The sequence below is a fragment of the Lithobates pipiens genome, unplaced genomic scaffold, assembly GCF_037356315.1.
Source record: "Lithobates pipiens isolate NorthernLeopardFrog02 unplaced genomic scaffold, aLitPip1_a1.2 Scaffold_27, whole genome shotgun sequence".
Taxonomy (NCBI): Eukaryota; Metazoa; Chordata; class Amphibia; order Anura; family Ranidae; genus Lithobates; species Lithobates pipiens.
The window spans coordinates 139026611-139049239 of NW_027507788.1; the positions used below are offsets into that span (position 1 = coordinate 139026611).

The 22629-nt window shown below is 42.1% G+C and overlaps 1 protein-coding gene across 5 annotated transcripts in view; it reads right to left on the minus strand.

The window, feature by feature from the left end:
- LOC143934174 (myosin-binding protein C, fast-type-like) overlaps positions 1–22629 on the minus strand; it is a 242826-nt gene that overhangs the window by 87537 nt on the left and 132660 nt on the right. For all 5 annotated transcript variants that reach the window (XM_077457560.1, XM_077457562.1, XM_077457563.1 and 2 more), the window contains 6 exons: positions 21822–21927; positions 21565–21731; positions 21295–21460; positions 16928–17034; positions 12710–12739; positions 10127–10266 (listed from right to left, as the gene is read on the minus strand). In XM_077457560.1, the coding sequence (XP_077313686.1) occupies positions 10127–10266; positions 12710–12739; positions 16928–17034; positions 21295–21460; positions 21565–21731; positions 21822–21927 (716 nt within the window). The remainder of the gene's footprint in view (positions 1–10126; positions 10267–12709; positions 12740–16927; positions 17035–21294; positions 21461–21564; positions 21732–21821; positions 21928–22629) is intronic.

Below are 22629 nucleotides of genomic sequence, written 5' to 3' on the forward strand. Positions count from 1 at the left end.
CAGTGCTGTGAGTTCACATGTGCTGTGAGTACACGAGTACTGTGAGAGCGCGTGGCTGTGAGTACACGAGTGCTGTGAGTGCACATGTTCTGTGAGTGCACGAGTGCTGTGAATGACAGATTCTGGTGGTAGGGGACTTAATTCTGGTGGACAGATTACTGGGAGGGGTTGGGGAAGACCCGGCTGTCATGGTGCACGTTGGCACCAATGAAAAAATCAGAGGAAGATGGAGTGTCCTGAAAAACGATTTTTAGGACTTAGGAGCTAAATTGAGGAAAAGGACCTCCAAGGTAGTATTCTCAGAAATACTACCAGTACCTTGAGGCACACCAGAAAGGCAGAAGGAGATTAGGGAAGTAAACAAGTGGCTGAGGAGCTGGTGTAGAAAGGAGGGGTTTGGGTTCCTGGAGAACTGGGCCGACTTCTCAATCGGTTACCAGCTCTTTATCAGGGACGGACTGCACCTAAATAAGGTGCAGATCTGCTGGGAGTGAAGATGGCAGACAAGTTAGAGGGGCTTTTAAACTAGGAGGGGGAGGGTCCAGAGGTAGAGATAGTCAGAGAGGAACAAATTCCAGAGGGTGGTAATGGGGGCATTAGTTGACACCTAAACCCGAGGTAAGTACAGTAACAAGTCCTATTTACAACCTCAGAACACCCAATAAAGGAGATAGTATGCGTCTGGGGTAAGCTACGTTCACCAATGCCAGGAGTCTGGCAGACAAGATGGGAGAACTAGAGCTACTGTTGTACAAAGAAGATTTTGATTTTGTAGGAATTTCAGAGACTTTGTTCAAAAGCTCTCATGATTGGCTGGCAACCATTCAAGAGTATTCCCCATATTACAGGGATAGAGAGGGTAAAAAAGGGGGAGGGGTATGCCTGTATATCAAAAATTTTGTACAGGGCGCATGCGCGCGATCGCCGAGATGGCTGCTTAATCTCAGCGCTCCGCGCCACCGGCCGTTTTACACTCGGCTAGCACAGCACCGCTACGAGCCAGACACACGAAAATCAGCGTCCCAGGCAGCGGACAACGGCGGGCTCCCGCGGGAATGCACCACTCGCAGAAGGGCAGGCAGAAAACCCCTAAACAGCATAAGATGTTATCAGCAGCAGGGAAGGGCAAGATGGCGCCGGAGCCTCCCGAGCCAGATGACACCACTAGGCTCTCTGCAGCAGCACCTGCATCGCCCACTGACAGTCTGCTACAGTATCCCTCGGATCTGGTAAGCCCTGACCAACAGACCTCAGAGGACATGCTAGCCAGGTTCAGGTCTATAGTGAGAGATGAAATCTCGGTAGCCCCACGGAAACTTTCCTCTGACCTCATGCGAGGTCTTAAAGAGATAGGCCATCGCACTAACCAGCTTGAGCAGAGAATGGACTTAACTACAACAGTGCTAGAGGGCCATGAAGAGGAAATTGAAAAACTGACTGGTGAGCTAGAGGGACTGCGGGATAAGTTGGAGGACTCTGAATATAGAGCCTGCAGGGACAATTTGAGAATCCGTGGGATTCCCGAGGCCATTACAGATCTACAAGGTATGGCCACGGCCTTTTTCCAAGAGCTGGCTCCGGAGATTCCTGTCGATCGTCTGGAGTTTGACCGCTTCCATAGGTCCCTGGCCCCAAAACCCACAGAGGGCCCCCCCAGGGATGTCATTATTAAGTTGCATTACTATCGCACAAAAGAAAGACTCCTACAGGCAGCAATGGAACGCCAAGACCTTAGCTTCCAGAATCTTTCCCTTCAGTTGTTTGCGGATCTATCTCCAGTTACAATTGCCAAAAGAAGGACTTTAAAACCTTACCTACTGATTCTGCAAAACCAAGGCATAAAATATAAATGGGGATTCCCCTTTAAGTTGTCCTTTACCTATCCGAGACACCAAGTTCACGCTTCCTCTGTGTCCGACCTGAAATGTCACTTCCAAGACTTACAGTTGGATCTCCCTCCATCTCAGAGTGACCTGCCTGTATCGTCCTCTCGCACCGGACAGGGGCACCCTCCCCGCAACTCCTCACAGGCCTCTCAGCAGGGATCCCAGGCCCTGCGATCGCTTCAGGCCCAACGCTACCAGGATGTCCACACAGGATGAAATTTATTCTGCTTATGACTGGGTCGTTCATCTGCTCGGCACTGTGAACAGTATTTTTTGTCGCTTCATATTTTAGTTTACTTTTATTTTTCTACACATCTTGGTTCCGATTTAAATTGGAGGTGCGGTTAATACCTATCTTGCCCTGTGCTCCAGGAGCAATTCTGTGAGGGCATGTTATGGATATCGTACCCTTTGACTGGAGGGTGGCCCCCCTTCTTTTTTTTTTTGTGTGCTGAGGGCCTCCCCCGGGTTCCTCCGGGGCCCACCTGTTGTTATCGTTGAGTTGCAAGGGAACACTTTACAGTTTGTTTATGCAATACAACAGATGGATGCAGATCAGGGGTTAGGGTCGCCTCCGTCTTTGGATGGCGGTCACTTCCCCTGGTTCCTATTGGTTCTCCTGATGGGTTCCTGGTCGCAGGGTTTCTATAACTCCCGGAGTTAACGATTATTGCACTGTTCTATTTTTTTTTTCTTTCTTTTTATTTGTTTATTAGGCCTGGTTTTAGTGTCAACTGTTTGTGTCTGACAAAATAACACGTTTTGTGCTATGTTTTTTTTTGACTGCTATTGAGTCAATAGTTAAACAGAATTAATCTGGTGGTTATGTTTAATGTTTGTTTCATTTATAACTTTTTTAGATATGCCGAGTGGGCCTGGTGGACCACTGCGCCCCCACTGTGTTGGTACTTGCGTGGGATCATGGTCCCGCCCAACCACCGATCTTCAGGTGGACCCACCAGTCCACGCCTAGTGGCACTGTTGCTTCACTTTATATATCTTGTCCAAGCTCCTCTCGGCTTTATTCTGTCTCTGCCTTTTCTCTCTTTCCACCATTCCTTTCAGGCCCTCCTGGGCTTCCCTATTCCTATTCCTTTTCCCCTTCTCCCAGAGTCCAGGGGGGGTTGCGCACAGAGCCTATAATAAGCCTCCTTTTCTCTACCCAAGATGACACTACATTGGCTGTCTTTGAATGTGCAGGGTATGAACTCGCCGCAGAAACGGGTTAAAATATTTAAATACCTTAGAAAACAACGTATTGACATTGCATGTCAGCAGGAAACTCACTTTTCCTCTGCCTCCTATCCTAAATATTTTGATTCCCAATATCCCCAAGTATTCCAGGCCAATGATCAGACCAAACAACGGGGAGTTTTGATTGCTTTTTGCAAGACAGTCCCATTCCGCTGTGATAGACAGATAGCCGACCCCGCCGGTAGATACCTTCTGCTTTTAGGTAATATTCAGGACACCGAGGTTACTATTTTGACTTATTATGCCCCCAATTCTAACCCAGGCCCTTTCTTGTCCCACATCTGTGCTCTGTTGACATTACACCAGAGAGGGACCCTATTGCTAGCAGGAGGTTCCAATGTAGCCCTAAATCCAACCTTAGATAAATGCCCTTCGGACCAGATGGCTCCCTCCTCGGCAGCTAAAATGTTTTCCCGCTCTTTACGCTCCCACGATTTAGTAGACCTCTGGCGGGAATGCCACCCATCAAGCAGGGATTATACGTACTATTCCCATCCGCACCATTCACACTCTAGAATTGATCATGTCATCATGTATAGAAAACATCTTCCTTTAGTGGAGTCGGTATCTATCTTGGCAGCTCCCTGGACAGACCATGATCCCCTTTTAGTAGTCTGCCGGTCATTAATGTGTAACCCACAACCTTCCCCCTGGGTCATGAATGACTCGTTACTATCATTGCGAGATATTCAGGACAACTTAATGGAAGCGTCAATTGAGTACTTTCGCTTTAATTCTGCCTCGGTTTCTTCCCCAGTGACCCTATGGGAAGCATACAAAGCCATTCTAAGGGGCCATATTATTCAGTTAGCATCGAAATGCAAGAAAGAAAGACAAAAATTGCAGACACAATTGGAGTCCCGCCTGGACTCTACTTCAGCTATTTTTAAGAATACCCCTTCCCGTGCTAACCGTAAGCTCCTGGACTAGGCTCGCATGGAATTAGACCTTTGCTTGACTGATCAAGCTGAACGCATCTTGCGCTGGTCTCGCCAACGCTGGTACATCAGAGCAAATGAACCCACTGTGATGCTGGCTAGGAGATTATGGACATTTGATTCTAAACCAGCTCCTATAGCCTTGCGCACTCAACATAACCAACTCACGAGTAACCCGGTGCGTATACTGGATGAATTCCGCCATAGACTTTCTGTTCTATACTCTGCCCAGGACTCTGGATCAGAGCGAGATAGGACAGAATTTCTCCAGCGAATTTCACTCCCCTCCTTAACAGGGGCCCAGAAGGACCTTATGGACCGTGATATTTGTGAATCCGAGGTTAGGCAATGTATTAAAGATCTAAAAATTGGGAAGCGGCCGGGCCCGGATGACTTTACGGCCCTTTACTATAGGAAGCTAGTAGATGTGGTAGCAGCCCCATTGACGGCTGTGTATAACTCCATTAAGAATGGCCAGAACCTTTCACCAGAGTTACTCACCGCCAACATAGTGATGATACCGAAGCCCAATCGTGACCATACCTCCTGGGCGAACTTCCGTCCTATTTCCCTAATTAATATAGACATGAAAATTCTTACAAAAATATTGGCCAATCGTCTCAATTCTTTCCTCCCCCACCTAATTAAAAAGGATCAAGTAGGCTTCGTTACGATGAGACAGGCTGGGGACGCTATCCGGAGAATCATTCAACTGCAGAACATTGCCCACAGCCGATCTTTAGAATCCATGCTTTTGTCGCTGGATGTGAACAAAGCTTTCGACACGCTATCCTGGCCGTATCTTATGACCGTACTCCGCCACTTTGGCTTTGGAGCTTCATTTCTGCGGTGGTTGGCAGCACTGTACGACGCCCCTCAAGCCAAAGTTAAATACTATGGGTTTGAATCACCCAAATTCCCTATCCGAAGGGGCACTCGTCAGGGCTGCCCACTTTCGCCCTATTTGTTTTGGCTATGGAACCTCTAGCAGAGTCGATCCGGTCACATCCTGACATCAAGGGCATCGAAGTGGCAGGTTTTCCCACATAAGATTTCGCTATTTGCAGATGATATCCTGTTAACTTTGACTTCACCCAGACTTTGCCTACCTAACCTGTTTTCTCTCTTGGAGACTTTTGCGTCCCTTTTCGGACCTACAAATTAACCCTACCAAGTCCAAGTAAATCAGTAAATCTCTCACCTCTAGAATTATCCTCTATAAAAGCAAATTTCCCTTTTCAATGGCTTCCTTCATTACCCTATTTGGGAATTCATATCACCCCTAGGTACGAAGGTTTGTACCAGGCCAATTTTCCTTCTCTTTTTCGTAAACTAGACGCATTGTTGTCCTCCTGGTCCCTCTGCCCGATCTCCTGGTTTGGCAGAATTACAGCGTTCCGTATGACCTATCTCCCTAAGTTATTATATCTCTTTAGGGTTCTGCCCATCCCAATTGCCCCCCACATACTGCGAATTTATCAGCGTAAACTTCTGAAATTTATATGGGGGTCCTCCCCTCCTAGAATTAACAAACAGATATTGTACGCCAGGCGGATTGAGGGGGGCCTGTCGGTCCCTAATCTTCGGGCGTATTATCTGGCGGCAAATATTGCCCCAATCACTCGCCTCCACGACAATTACCAAATGCCACTGTGGGCCACTATTGACCTGGTCGACTCACACCCTACACCCGTCTCGTCCATACCATGGCTTCCCCCGCGAAGCGCCCAAAGGGGCTTGGACCGTGTATGGTCCATTCGCTACGCCTCTGGGACTTGATAAAATATTCAGCGAGTCTCATATCCCCTCATTTGCCTTTACTACGCCTTGCACACTGCCCAATGTTCCCCCCTAGTTGCGACAATCCTGGTTAGTTTTCTTGGTGGGCGGATAGGGGCTTTACAGATGTTTACTCACTGCTTACTCCTATGAAAATAATCTCCTTTGAAATGCTTTGTTAGGGGAACATTACAGTCACCTACAAATCAAGCACTTTCTCCAGCAACTCCTCCGGGGCCAGCCTACTCCGTACACTTTGACCTCCTTTGAAAAGATATGTAGGGCTACTCCTCACTCCCCAGGGACTATATCCCTACTATACTCTTCTATCATTTCTATTAGCAAACCCCCCGTAAATAAATATTATCTTCAATGGGAGAAGGACCTAGCGAGACAGCTGGACCCGGAGGACTGGCAGACTATGACATTATCTCTCATGAAAAGTTCAAGGAATGTTCTTATTCTAGAAAATGCATATAAAGTCTTTTATAGGTGGTATTATACGCCCGACAGGCTAGCGAGATTTATCCCCTCTTATTCCCCTCATTGTTTTAGGGGCTGCCCGATAACGGGGTCCATGGCACATATTTGGTGGACATGCCCAAAAGTCTGCAGACTCTGGGTCAGGGTCTATGCACTGCTACGAAATATGTTTCATACCAACCTGAAAAGAGATCCATATGAAGCCCTACTTTGCAAACCTTTCCAAGAGCTCCTTGGCCCAGAGCGCCAACTAGCCCAACATCTTTTTAATGCAACAAAATTGACCATTGCGCGCTCTTGGAAAACTCCTGTACTCAGCTTTGAGGCAGTCAAAAACCGTATGAATGACATCATGGTCAACGAGAAACTAACGTCCCTAACCTCCGACACGCACAATAAATTTCTTAGAATCTGGAGTCCCTGGATATCTTGTAACCCGTCCTCCAGATTTGATAGTCGCTTGATGTCAATCTAAAGGCTCTGTGTGCACCCCCCTTCCCCTAGTGGGACAGACTCTCTCCCTTCTTTTTCTTCTGGCCTTTCCTATCTATCTTCTTTACCCTCTTTCTGACTTTTGCTTCTAACCTACTTCTTCCTTTCTTTTGTCCACATGTGTACTCCTTCCTCCGACCTAGGTTGTGAAGGACCCAAATTAGTCTTGCTGGTTATGGTGGTTGGAAATAGTCAAACCCGACAGATTGCACTATATTTTCATTTTTTCTCCTCTCCTATATAACGTTCTTTTGTTCCATTTATAAGCGATTGTTCATTTTGGGTGCGTTTTTGTTTTTCACCGTTTCTCAGCACTCATGTTGATGTACACTATGCTATACATGTAATATTTCGCTGTCGGGATTTTTTTTTCTTTTGTTGATATCTAATGTAACCAGCAATCATTTGTATATTCTTGTTATGTTTTACTCATTAATAAAACTTTTGTAAAAGAAAAAAAAAAAATGAAAAAAAAAATAATAATTTTGTACAAGTGAATGTGAGAGACGACGTCACAAATGGAGCAAGGAAGGAGGTGGAATCCTTATGGGTAGAGTTACAAAGGGAGGAAACTAAGGCAAAAGTAATGTGTATGCTAGGCCCCCTAACCAGAGGTAGGAGGGGGAGGTCCAATCACAATTTAGATTAATGGCAAGGATGGGAAGTGCCATTATAATGTGGGATTTTAATTATCCAGACATAGACTGGGCACCAAAAAACGCACATTCATCTAAAGCTCGCCATTTCCTAAATGTCTTGCAGGACAATTTTATGGGTCAGATGGTAAATGCACTAACAAAAAAAAAAGCGTTACTAGACCTACTGATTACCAACAATACAGACATGATCGCAATAATGGAAATACGGGACAAGTTAGGAAACAGCGATCACAGGTCAATTCGTTTCAATATAAATCACACAAATAGGAAACATTAGGAGAATACAAAGCCACTGAATTTCAAAAGAGCAAACTTCCTTAAACTACGATCCTTGCTAGAAGATACTAAATGGGATAAAATCTTAGGTAGAAGGAAGGAAAAATGGGTATGCTGTAAGAGCATATTAAATAAGGGCATTAGCCAGTACATCCCAATGGGAAATACATTTATAAGAGCTAATAAAAGTCCTGTGTGGCTTAACTCCAACGTAAAAATGCATAAAAAGCAAAGGAGTAGGCCTTCAAAAAAATACAAGGCTCAGGGATCATCATCAGCATTCCAACTTTACAAAGAATGCAACAAGAAATGTAAGGGTGCAATCAGAGCATCTAAGATAGAACACGAAAAACACATAGTGGAGGAGAGTAAAAAAAATCCATAGAAATTCTTTAAGTATACAAATAGTAAGAAAGGGAGGTCAGATCATATTGGTCCCATAAAGAATGATGAAGGGAATCTGGTTACTAAGGATGGGGAGATGGCAAAGGTATTGAATTTATTCTTCTCCTCAGTCTTCACAAGGGAAAGCGGGGACTTCAGTAACCAAAACTGCAATGTTTATCCTCATGACACATCACAGGAAGCACCCTCATGGCTAACAGAGGATAGAATTAGAAATAGACTTGAAAAACTTAACATTAATAAGTCACCAGGACCAGATGTCTTGCACCTGAGGGTCTCAGTCAAGTAATTGCCAGACCATTTTTCCAAATTTTTACGAACAGTTTACTGACTAGAATGGTACCAGCAGATTGGAGAAAAGTCAATGTAGCTCCAATATTTAAAAAAGGGCCAATATTCATCCATGGGAATTACAGACCAGTTAGCCTAACATCAATAGTATGCAAGCTTTTGGAGGGGATGATAAGGGACTATATACCAGATTTTAGTAATGAAAGCGGTATCATTAGCAGTAATCAGCATGGATTTATGAAATGTCATTCTTGCCAAACCAACCTATTCACCTGCTTTGAGGAGGTGAGCTGCCATCTAGGTAAAGGAAGGCCCATAGACGTAGTGTATCTGGATTTTGCAAAGGCATTTGATACAGTTCCCCATGAATGTTTACTGTACAAACTAAGGTCTGTCAGCACAGACCAAAGGGTGAGTACATGTATTGAAAACTGACTGTGTTCAGAGGGTGGTGATAAATGGGCAGTACTCGGAATGGTCGGGTGTGGAAAGCGGGGTCCCCCAGGGTTCTGTCTTGTGACCAATCCTATTTAATTTATTCATAAATGACCTGGAAGATGGGATAAACAGCTCAATCTCAGTATTTACTAAGCTAAGCAGGGCAATAATTTCTCCACAGGATGTGGAAACCTTACAAGAAGACCTGAACAAATGAATGGGGTGGGCAACTACATGGTAAAAGAGGTTTAATATAGAAAAATTTAAAATAATGAATTTGTGTGTCAAAAATATGAATGCAATCGGCTCACTAGGAGGAGAACCTCTGGGGGAATCTAGGATGGAAAGGGATCTGGGGGTCCTAGTAGATGGCAGGCTCAGCAATGGCATGCAATGCCGAGCTGCTGCAAACAAAGCAAACAGAATAGTGGCATGCTTTAAAAGGGGGATTAACTCCAGAGATAAAACGATAATTCTCCCACTCTACAAGACTCTGGTCTGGCCAAACATGGAGTATTCCGTCCAGTTCTGGGCACCAGTCCTCAGGAAGGATGTGATGGAACTAGAGAGAGTCCAGAGAAAGGTAACAAAGCTTATAAAGGGACTGGAGGACCTTAGTTATGAGGAAAGATTACGAGCACTGAACTTGTTCTCTCTGGAGAAGAAACGCTTGAAAGGGGATATGATTTCAATGTACATATACCGTACTGGTGACCCCACAATAGGGATAAACAATTTCCACCAAAGGGAATTTAAAAAGACATGCGGCCATTCACTAAAATTAGAAGAGAATCGGTTTAACCTTACATTGCATAGAGGGTTCTTTACTGTAAGAGCAGTAAGGATGTGGAATTTTCTTCCACAGGCGGTAGAGCACCAATAGTTTAAAAAAACAAATAGATAGGCACCTGAACGACCACAACATACAGGGTATACAATGTAATACTGACACAAAAGCACACACACAAGTTGGACTTGATGGACTTGTGTCTTTTTCTAACCTCACCTACTATGGGTTGTAAGACATAGTAATTGTCAAACAAACTGTCACATCACTGAAAACTGGGCTGAAATGGAAAGGGGGGGGGGGGGGCTATTGAACTTTATTCGGACAAGGTAACAACAAAAATAGGAAATGATTTGTTTTAAAAATAATCAGATAATCTGAGATTTTCTTGCTATGAAAGCTAGGAAAGGTTTTAAAAACGATAACAAAAAAGCTCACAATGTTTTCTTTAAACCAGGCTACAGTTGGTGCAGGCTCTCCAGTGATGGGGACATCGAATCGTAGTTTGTTTCCAGCCACAACAATGATGGTGTTGATAGGTGTTCCACCACTGCAATCAAGGTGGATTTTAGGTGGCTCTGCAGTAAGAACATAGATAACACTATCAAGAAACTGTAGATTAAAGGTGAACTCCAGGCACATATACAATATACAAATTAATGCATCCCCGTATTCATGAATACATCAATACATGTATTTTAATATTGTAAACAGTGTAATTACCTGAACTTGATTTGGCATCAGTCACTTGCAATCCCCTGTACAGCAGAGCTCTCACAATTGGGGAGTAAGAAGCAGCACAAGGAGCCAATTTAGTTGTGCTGCAGTGCAAGAGCATGCTGATAGGAGGAGAGAGCAGAGTCACAGAAAGATGAGCTCATCAGTCTGCTGCTTCTCCTTTCACTGTCCAGTCACAGGCTGGGGGAGTAGAAGAGGCTTCTACATTTTCTTTTAGGATGGTCACTGTGCTATTTGCCTAGTTCAGCATAAATCAGCTTTTTTGTTTCTTTGGTTAGCCTTTTCTGGACAGAAGTTGACTCTTATTCACTTTCCAATAAAAGGCCAAAGATGGAAGACATGACATAGGAAGGAGGGGCCTCCACCTATCACTCAATGTCCCACCAATGGTTCCATGCATTTATATTACAATCGTTAATAAGAACCACCTGTCAAATGATAAACCAAATATACCTGCATAATAGATCTACAAAAATATATTTTATTCATAAAGAAAAAAAAAAAATCTAACAAACAAGCATATGTAAAAAAAAAACTTTGGCCAAGTGCATAAATTATTAAAATTACATTTTTTTTTTATATAACTAACTCAAAGCAAGCAGCAAATCTGACATTTTCCCTGACTCCAAAAATGTTATTGGCAGGACTTAAATAGTAATTAAACTTTATGAAATACTACAAATCAGGATTTGGATATTCCTTTGTAAATGATTAAAAACAGCTTATCGACCTGGTTTGCCTACTTCATTCATGTCAGCCTAAAACACTACCGATTGTGAATCACATAGTGACGGAGCAAGACATTTCCTGGAATTGTTGTGACATCTACTGAGGGCAGTTCATTTTCTACTGTCAACATAAGCTTTTAACAAAGAGATGTTTACTTACTACCAATTTGCTTGTGTGACATTAGAGTCATTATTCCAAAACTTATTTTTGGTAATTGCTGGAAAGAATGGTTATTTCACATGAACCAATCTCCTGCAGTTGAAGAGTGGGACCCTTGCTCTCTATGGGAAGTAGTGGTCTCCTTGCAGGGGCTCTACAAACCCCCTGCTGAGACAGGCCTACAGCTTTGAAATTACCAAAGCTCATGCTCCCTGCTGATGGGAGAGCTCTGTCTCATTGATGATTGGCCCTGAATGCAAACAGTTTGTTGTTGCAGGACCAATCATTCACACATCCACAGTTAATCGCTGCAAGTCCAAATGATTGCAGGTGCCATCAGCCTCTTCTCCTGTATAGGGCTTCTTGTCTGCAGGTGTTTGCAGAAACCTTGCTGAGTCTTCCAAAGGAACTCCTTGTTGGCCCCTAAACAAATGTGTGAGTGACACCTTACGGCCTAGGTATGTGGGTTTTTGTGTTCATCAGAACAGCTTGTCTCCTCATTTAAATCAATGGAAAAACAATTTGAAGCAGATTGATGTAGATTACAAGGAGGTACAAAGCAGGTCAGGAGTTGGTCAAATTCAGGTCAAACGTGTCTGTCAATGAAATTTGAATGATCTTATTAGCTTCTCAAACTATTCTTAAGACCCCTTTCACACTAAGGCTTTTTTCAGGCACTCTAGCGTTAAAAAAAGTGCCTGTAAATCGCTTGAAAGAAGCCTCATCTGCTGTGCCAATGTGAAAGCCCAAGTGCTTTAAGAGCCCTTTCACAATGTCAGTGCCCGAAAAACGCTCGTAAAGCGCCACTTAAACTAGCAGCGCTTTACCAGCGTTTTTTCTAGCGTTATTGGGGCACTTTTAACCCCTGCTAGTGGCCAAATAAAGGGTTAAACGCGCCCACAAAACGCTGCTGCCAATAGCACTTTTCTGGCGCTTTTCAGGCATTTTACAGGTGCTTCCCATTGATTTCAATGGGAAGGGGCGCTTTAGGAGCGTTGTACTTACCGCTCCAAAAGCGCTGCAAAGAAGCTGCTTGCAGAACTTTTTTTGAAGCCCTGCCAGCGCAGCGCCTTGGTGTGAAAGCACTTGGGCTTTTACATTGGGATTGCAGTTGCGGCTTATTTCAAGCGCTTTTTTTTAAAGCTAAATCACCTGAAAAATGCTCCAGTGTGAAAGGGATCTCGGTGTGAAAGCACTCAGGCTTTTACATTGGGATTGCAGTTGCAGCTTCTTTCAAGTGCTTTACAGTCGCTTTTTTTAACGCTAAAGCACCTGAAAAACGCCCCAGTGTGAAAGGGGTCTAAATGCTAGCAGAATAAACCTGAAAGCACACTGTCTTTGCCCACCAATACAAGCCCTTATGTGGCACGCATTATATTTAGAGAACCTTCTTACCTTCAAGGGGAACATATTCAATCTTGACCTCTGAAAAAGTAAAAAAAACGGTATGTCACTTAAGGAACTCCTTCTTTGTTTTAATTGTAATTGTAAATACATCTATTACATGCACTTTATACTAATTGGTAATTTAACTGGTAAGAATACTATACAATGCATTTTGCTAATATGGATGCGTTTAAAGTACACTTTTAAGAAAAAAATAATAAATGCACATATTTTTGCAAGAACGATCTGTGCATATATTATGTGGATCGTTGGTTCAGTGCCAGACACTCCCTTCAGCTCTTTGCCGTAACTCAGTATGGGTTTTCAATTAGAAGGCTGGAGGGAGTGTCAATGGACTCATGGTCAGTTCGCTGATTTAGCACACTCATTGCCCATTGAGAACTACACGTTTGTCTGCCACAGTGATATAGAAAGACTTGTAGTTTATTCATTCACAGATCTCTGTGAATGAATAATGTGGCTGTGCAGATGGAGGCCCACACGGCCACGCTGATTTTAAATGTGACAATGGGTGCAGGGGAGAGAAGGAGGGTGGGAAGCAGGTGTTTAGGAAAACTTTACATGGTACACCCTATATATGGGTTTAACCATGTAACAATAACTGAAAGTTGAACTTTGCCTAAACAATTCAAATGTGTTTAAGATATGTAGTCCAAAATACAGTAGTAATACACAATTTTAAAAAGTGTTTCAGACTATACTATATTTCAAGCCTAGCCTATACAGCCTATCATTACTTATGTAAAAAAAAATAGCATTGAAGCTATTGTTAGCCTTGACAGTAAAAACCAATTTTCAGATGTCAATTTTTAGAAAATTAAAGAGTTAGTTCACCTTTACAGAAATAATTAAAGGATGAACTAACACCCCCCCCCCCCCCACCCTCCCCCACGCCCCTTGTCAGGTCCCTGCTGTTCTTGCCTCCATGAGTAATGAGCTGTCACTGCCCACGTACCTGGTGCAGCAGTCTGGAGATATGAAATCCCTGTTCTTCTCCCCCTTCTTTCTGCGTGGCTTCTGGGATGGCTCAAAGCATTCTCAGTGCTAACCAATCAGAATTGCTCTTATCCATCCCGGAAGCAATGCAAAATGAAGAGGGAGGACATGGATTTCAAATCACCAGACAGCTGCATCGACTGCATGGGCACTAACACCTCATCACACATGCAGGTAAGTACAGGGGACCAGAGGGACATGTGAAGGCTGTAGTTTACCTTTACATTCTTTCTGTAAAGGTGAACTTACACTTTATATTATAGAGTATGTATAACCAAAACTTTTTTTATTTGGTATGGGATAGATCAAAGAAAGCTTAGAAAAAAATTAAATTTCATTTTTTTTCTGCCTGTGTCAATTTAGGAAGATTTTTTCCCTTTCTGTCCCAGAAACTTTACAGGAATTATCCCCAAAGTAGGGGCAATTCACCCCTGAGACAACTGTCCTTAGAATAGGTATCTCTGTCGGAAAATCCCTGGTTGACAGCTGAAAGTGCCAGGTGAGAATGAATCACTGGTTGTTAGGATGTCGGCAGGAGGAAGCGGTCACATTTTAGTAGTGCTAGTAATTCCACTGCTAAATGTGTTGCTTCACTCTGCAGCTTGAGGTTCTTTGGGCCAAGCACCCATTCATTTGGCCATTCGCAAAAGATTCTCCATAGAATACGCACGGTCCGAATATTTTTATAATTTGGCCCCTTAGTGAACACTAAAATTGGCTTTTCAATTGTTTTACTACTATTCTCCCCACTTATCACTAATTTACTAACAGACATATCAGTCTGGATGTCACACAACTTCCTCAAACTCAATCTATCCAAAACCAAACTTAGAATTTTTCCTCCACCACATGCCCTTTCCCCTGATCTCTCTGTCAAAATCGATGGCACAACTATAAGCCCATCCCTGCATGCCAAGGTCCTAGGGGTAGTCCTGGACTATTAACTCTCCTTTAAGCCCCACATCCAATCACTGTCCAAATCTTGCTACCTCAATCTCCACAACATATCTAAAATACGCCCCTTTCTAACCAATGACACAAAAAAGCTCTTAATTCACTCCCCAGTCATCTCTCTCCTTGACTACTGCAATTCCATTCTCTTTGGCTTACCTCTACATAGGCTATCTCCCCTTCAATCCATCATGAATGCTGTTGCCAGACTCATCCACCTTATCAATCACTCTGTGTCTGCTACTCCTCTCTGTCAATCCCTCCACTGGCTTCCGTCATTACTATCCTAGTCTCAAAAATACCAACCTAATTGTTCTCTTCGTTTCTCTCAAGACCTCCCACTCTCTAGCTCCCTCATCACCTCCTCCTATGCTCGCCTCCGGAACATTTGCAGAGCCTCGCCAATCCTATGCAACTCCTTACGCCAATCTATCCAATTATCTCCTACTCTATTCGCTTTAAGAAGATCCCTGAAAACCCCCCTCTTCAGAGAACCCTATCCTACCCACACCTAACTGTATTTTCATTTTCTCCATCAGTTCTCAGTTCATCCCCCACAGTTATTCCCTTTTCTTTCACTTGACCTTGCCTTCTGTATTGTAAGCTCTAAGGAGCAAGGTCCTCTGATTATTCCTGTATTGAATTGTATTGTAACTGTATTGTCTGCCCTCATGTTGTAAATCACTGCGCAAACTGTTGGCTCTATATAAATACTGTATAATAATAATAATAATTGTGATTAGTGAATCTTAGAAATAACTGAGCAAATGTTAACCACTTACCGTCCACCCACTGTCAAATGATGGAGGGGCAGTTCGGCTCGCGTTCTGGGACATCATCATATGATGTCGTCCCAGAACAGGTGAGTGGGATCATGGCACGCAGTGTTGCTAGGGCACAAAGCAACCCCGTTCTCTGTAAAGAGCCAGGGGGGGCATCTACACATGTAATCAGGGCCCTAATTATAATATAGGGTGAGAAGCGCCAGTAATCAGTGGCAGAAATCAGTGCCCACCAGTACCCACCAGTGGCAGCAATCAATGCCCACCAGTGCCAACAATCAGTGCCCACCAGTGCCCACAACTGCCACTAATCAGTGCCCATTAAGCCACATACACACTATCAGATTTTCTGCTGACTTTTTCCTTCAGATTTACCAAAACCATATAATATGAGGTCAAACCTTAGGAGTTTCAATTTGTATGCAATCAGGCAGGCCCTTCTACTACATAGTTTTGGTTAATCTGAAGACAAAAATCAGCAGAAAATCTAATAGTGTGTATGGGGCTTTAGTGATGCCAGTTAGTGCTGGCTATCAGTGCCGCCTATCAGTGCTGCTCATCAATGCCCATCACTGCTACCCATCAATGCCCATCAGTGTCGCCCATCAGTGCTACCCATCAATGCCCACTAGTGCCACCTATCAGTGCCCATCAGTGCCACCTATCAGTGCTCATCAGTGCCACATATTAGTGCCATCTATCAGTGCCCATAATTGCAGCATATTAGTGCCTCCTCATCAGTGTCACCTAATCAGTGCCCATAAGTGCCGCCTCATCAGTGCCTATATGTGTCACCTAATCAGTTACTTAATTACTTATTTACAAAATGTACTAACAGAAACTAAGAAAAACTTTTTTTTCAAAATGTTCAGTCTTTTTTTTTTGTAAAAAATAAATAACCCAGCAGTGATTAAATACTACCAAAAGAAAGCTCATTTGTGTGAAGAAAATTATAAAAATGTCACATAGTTACAGTGTAGCATGACCGCGCACTTTCCATTCAAAGTGTGACAGTGCTGAAAGCTGAAAAATGGCATGGGCAACAAGGGGGTATAAGTGCCCCCTATTGAGGTGGTTAAAGAACTTGTACTCAAATAATAAAAAGTAATATCTAAGCTCTAGCGTGTAGACCACCTTCCATTTTCCTATTAATTATTCTTACTCATAATTTAGTAATCATTCTCTTATAGATAATTCCTAAGTTGACAACTTTTAACAGTAGTGGAGAGTGCCTAAAACTGTCATATTTAATAAATTTGTATTTTAAAATTTTAAAATGTTAAAATGCTTTTATTGTTACTAATTCGTATGTTCATTAATTCATTAATATTATATAGAGTATCTACACTTCAATTGTAATATACACCAATATATATATATATATATATATATATATATATATATATATATATATATATATATATATATATATATATATATTAGTACATCAAAAATAAATGCTTAAGGGTTACATTACCAAGAAAGTTGAGCTTGGCAGACAGAGACAAGGCATATCCATCGGGGACAAATGTGTAGTCTGCTTCATCCTCTGGCCTAACATCATCAATAACTAACTTGTGAATCCTGTATGAATATAGGAAATTAATAGATTATCTAGACCATCCAAAAAATTAACCTGGTCACCAAAACCAGAACCTATTAAGGTCATTACCAAATAGAAAATATATTCAAGTAAGGAGGCTAAAATTAGAATTTTGTAAATAAAAGAGAATCTGTCACATTAAATTATCAAGGTGAAGTACGACAATCCTTTAAAAACCCAACCCTTAACTTTTTGTTTGTCTGTCAGGGCAAAAAATACCTGGTTCCTGGAATGCAGGAGCATGTGACCTTCTTCCCTTCCTCCCAGGATGTAGTGCTTAAACCCAAGCGACCAATTGCCAGGTTCAAACTCTATCACACAAGCGGGAGAATAAGGACATTAACCCTGTATAAGCTTTGAAGTATAAATCCCATTCTATACTGTCGAATGCTTTGGCCACATCAAGCGACAATATGGCTACTGACAAAAAGCTTACAAAGGAATTAGATTTAAGGCTACCAAAGGCAAACAAGCTTGTGGCAGAGCACTGGAAATTTAGATATCAGTGGGAGTGACCTATCAAGAGAACCTGTCACTTAGCCCTGAATTGTAAAAGTACAGATTCTCTTTAAAAAATAAAAAAAGTAAAACGTGAAGTTTCTTCGATTTTGATCTGGTGATCTGGCCAGTAAGTCTGTTCTTTTTCAAAAGAACAAGCTCTCTTCCAGGTGTATCAGTTAGGGCTAGTTTACACTTGCTTCAAAACATGGCTTCAGACAGGCTTTGTTAAAGCTCTCTGAACGCCAGTCAAAGCTCTTGTTACTAAATAAAATGGTTAACTTACAGTCCTGTTTACATCTGCTTTTACTTGGTGTTTTGATGAGGCTTCGATAAGGCTTCATGGGGATTTGGTGGGGCTTCGTGAGGCTTTGTGGGGCTTCGATGAGGCTTCGGTGGCGCTTCAAGTGAGCTGTCACTGATCACAGATCAGTATGCCATGTGATTGCTTTGACCAATCACAGCAGGTCATGCGACAGTGGTACATAATGAATGGCTGCCATTCATGATTGGTCACAGTGATCACATGGTACAGACAGGGCCAATCACAGCCCATCTGTACCATTTTCCAAGTGCCTTCTTCTCCTCAGTTTTTACGCAGGAAAAGGAGGTTATACCGAGTGTGACAGTACTGTTAGTGACACGTCACAGGGGATACCGTTGGGGCTAACAGAAGCGAAGTGAAGGAAAGACCTAATAATCTTAATACGTATAAATCACCAGGACCAGATGGCTTACACCCGAGAGTCCTCAGAAAACTTAGATTATAGCAAGACCATTGTACCTAATCTTTGTGGACAGCATACTGACAGGAATTGTACCTGCTGATTAGAGAAAAGCCAATGTGGTACCAATATTCAAAAAAGGTCAGAGACAAATTCCTGGAAACTACATTTACAACTACAACTAAAATTATTGGATGGGGTGATAAGTGACTATATCCAAAAATTTACTGAAGAAAAAATATCATTAGTAGTATCAACATGGGTTTACAAAAGGTCGTTCCTGCCAGACCAATCTGTTAACATTCTACGAGGAAGTGAGCTGCCATCTAGACAGGGAAAGTTATATAATCAACCAGCTGATCTGTAGGAGGAGGGAACACAGGGATATCCACTGAATAGCATGGATGCACACCTTCTGTGTTTCAGTAAAGGATGTCCTTGGAAATGTCCCAAAATCTGGGAGACCTGATGTAATCCTGCCCTCACCTTGACCATTAATGGGAAATAATGTTTACCTTATACTATGTGTTTTACTGTGTGATGCATACATCTGTTATAGTGGCATACATAAATTGAATGCATACATGATAATGAATAATAGAACACAGTTGTTTAAAGTTTTTTTTTAGCACTGTTTATTGAATTACAAATATGTATCTTCAGAATTTGTATTCTGTATGTTTCTAATATGGTTTAGATATTCTGTCTTTGTATTTTTTGTGCAATAAACAGAGTTAAAAAAAATGATGCCTCAGGACGGTTTTTTCTGCACTGGCTAATTTTTTTGTTGCCCATTTCTCCTGTAGCTGCCAGTATAACTCAACAGTCTGAGAAATAGATGAGTGAAAAATTAAGCCTAATAACTTATCCTAATGTAACGCATGACTAAAACCTTTAAATAAGCCCTCCAACTCCTATTCTTACTCAGAAAATAAATCATTAACAGTTAAAAAATTTTGATGTTTAACCCTAATCTTGATCCAAACCATAACTGTAAACCAAACTCTTTATTTCACCCTTCTGTCCCTTAAGCTGGCCATAGATGGTTTGATGAACCGGCCAAGATTCAAACCATCTATGGGCAGGCTGCTTGTGCCCAAGTCAATCCATTGACCTACTTGGGTCCAACAAGCAATTATTGCCAGTGACTATAGCCACCACCAGCAATCACTTCCCCCTGGTAAGAATGGATTCTTGCACCCCCCCCCCCCCCCAACACTTGTGTGACTCATGGTTGCTGGAAAAAATATTACATTATTTATAGTCTGCCTTAACCTAAAGTGGGGACCCTTTCTTAAGCTGCAGTGTCCCTAGCCAAATTTTGTGTTTGCAGTTAGGCTGTAATCAGGCTGAAATTGTTTGATGTTATCTGCCTGAGAAAAAAGAAGATAGTCATCCATCTGGGATCACATTATTCTTGGTGAATTCTGCTGTGCAGATATATTTTTGCTGCTATTTTCAAGTAGCCTGTATTTCTAAATCCCTCTCTACAAGATAATCAAGCCAATAAAACTGAAGAAGATTCAATTATCTGATTATTGACTTTCTCTCTGTTGCTGCTGATGGATCATTAAGTTAATTGGTGCAGCTACAGGATGGGTCATCACTAGGAAGAATAGTAGGGTCCATTGAAATTCCGGCCACTCCTGCAGTGGTGAGTGCTACACTTACTATAATTTACCCTGTGACAAAGAAACGTAACTATCATTTAAATGATCAACCAACAGGCAAATCTTAGGCACTATGATAGCTAAGGAAACCTATAATAAGAGAAATACTGATTGTGTTATGGCTGACATCCTTCTGAAAAATATTAGTTCCCCGGCTGTCCCTGACCTCAGTATTTTTTGATTCACTGACTTTGAACAAACATGCACATATGGAAGTCAAAACTTCTGACCTGCATATGTGTACTGGAAAAGTGGGCGAGAGCTCAGCATTGGCAGCCACTGTATTCTCTCAATTTTCTCGGATTTCAGATTCTCCAGTTTGTTAAATACTAATATATTTTGTGATGTCTACACAGAGCCACGTACATTGCTTGTTGAACATTTTATATAAGAAAACCAATTATACCTTTTCCTGCAGACCATTTCTCTGATCACTTAAAAAATAAATAATTTTCAACTTTGTTCTGCTAGAAGCTATGTGTGATGAGGAAGGCTGGCCTACACAGAATGACTGACAATAGTCTGTAACCTCTTCCCCAAAAATACTCCCCATTTCCTATTCAACTCATGTTGAATTTGAGGGAAAAAAAGTAAATTTAATTGGCTGACTTTCTAGATAGCATTAAAAAGATGGCTTTTAAATATTTCAAATCACACTAAATATAGTAGCTTATAGCAATAAAGATACTTTCCTGTCTTACAGTTATGAGGTTCCCAAAAACAATATATTTCTCATAATAAAGTAGAACTCCATTCAAAACTAAAAAGAAATGTTTGACGTTTTTCTTTACCATCAAGGCTCCATGCACACTGAAGCTCAAAAAAGCTTTTTCTGGATGCCAGATTGCTGGCAGAAAACGCTGGTTGAAAAACGTGCTGTTAACAGCGTTTTGTACTAGCGTTTATGAGCATTTATTAGCGTTTATGGGCGTTTTCAATAAAAATACACAGAGGACACTCCAAAAATTCCACAGTGCATTCCAAACTCCCACAATGCATTGAAAAAATAGAATGCCGTACACGAATTAACGCCTGTTTATGAACGTTTATAAGTGTTTATGAGCATTTATCTGCGTTTGTTATTTTTTTGGAGGTGAAAAACGGCACATTGAACGCGAATTTCTGGCATTCAGAAAAAAGCCCATAAACTCTACTGCTCATTAAAGCTGAAAAAACTTCCATATGTGCATGGACACATAGGCTAACATGGAGTTTATGGGCTTTTAAAAAAAACGCCCAAACTCCAATAAACTGCAGTTTATGAGCTCCAGTGTGCATGGAGCCTAAAATTAGCCAGTTTTTAGCAAGGTACAACTATTCAATCCAGCATAAATATGTTTGCCATTACCTGCCCTTATGGGTCATTGTGATGCGTTTGCTTGGTCTGATTTCCACTCCATTTTTAAGCCACTTGCCTGTCACTTTCTCATCAGAAACCTCACATTTAAATACCGCCTGTTCAGCTGCCTTTACCGTCAGGTCAGCAATGCCCTGTAAGACTTCCAGCTTCTTATCTGTAAGCATTATTAATGAATAATATTAATATCAATAAGACTGTATCGCTGAAATACACAAGCAAGGATCATTCAGGAATGTGTGTAGTTTCAAAACACCGTACCTTCGATTGCAAGGTCAGCCTCACATTCTCCACCATTGGTCTGCACCGAGTAGCGTCCAATGTCCTCTTTGGTGGCTTCATTTATAATCAAAATGTGTTTTTTACCATCTTTTTTGAAACGGTATTTAAATGTTTCCTCACGAGTTAACTCCACTCCATCTTTCATCCTTACAGAGAGATAAATGGGATCATTAGTATAAACACTGGTTAATATACTGTATTTGAATTTCAAAAGAAACATCAAATGTGACATGTACCAGATCACTTGGGCACCTTCTTCAGAGACCTCCACTTCTAATTCCACTTTATCTCCCACAAAAACTTGTTGGTCCTCCAACGCCTTCTCAATTGTAACAGGAGGCTCTGCAGTGCACATGAACAATATTTTTATTGCAAAAAGAATAATGTAAATTAGCTGTCTATATAAAAAAACATTATTTTTGTATCTTTCAAAATACTATAGGTTGCTTCTATCACATGAAAGTTTTACAAATTCCTATCAGACATGTACTACTGAATGTCTAGACACCACCTTTGATACTGAGAGTGTTCACTGTGACAGGAGTCATTTTGGGCGGGGGGCTTGTGGAACCCAGCTGAAGTTCTAACAGGGCAGAATGCTAATGGCCTCTGCACACAACAATCAACTCCGCAGGCAATCGGCACATCACAACTGCAGCTTGAGCTGAAATCGGTGGATGGGACTGCATTCTCCACTGACAGCAACCCAGCAGAAGGACTGGCAACAGGGCAGAGGCCTAACTAACAGAAGATGGAGTTCATGTGGTAGTGGATGGGGCTTCGGTCTCCACTGACACAACCCCAGAAAATTGTCCAGCAATGATACAGGAGAATGTCAGCCATGCTTTGCAAGCACTGGGGGATTTTCATCTAGTAAAACTGGATGGGACTTCAGTCTCCACCTGTATACCCCATGGATGCTGGGCAGTTGGCCCGGATCCCCAATGGGATGACGGAGTGAGTCCAGCCACCCCGTCTTCTCTCCAGTGGCTGAAAGGACTCCAGGGAGAAGGGCCTGTCAGCACTTCTTCCTAGCAGCGGGTA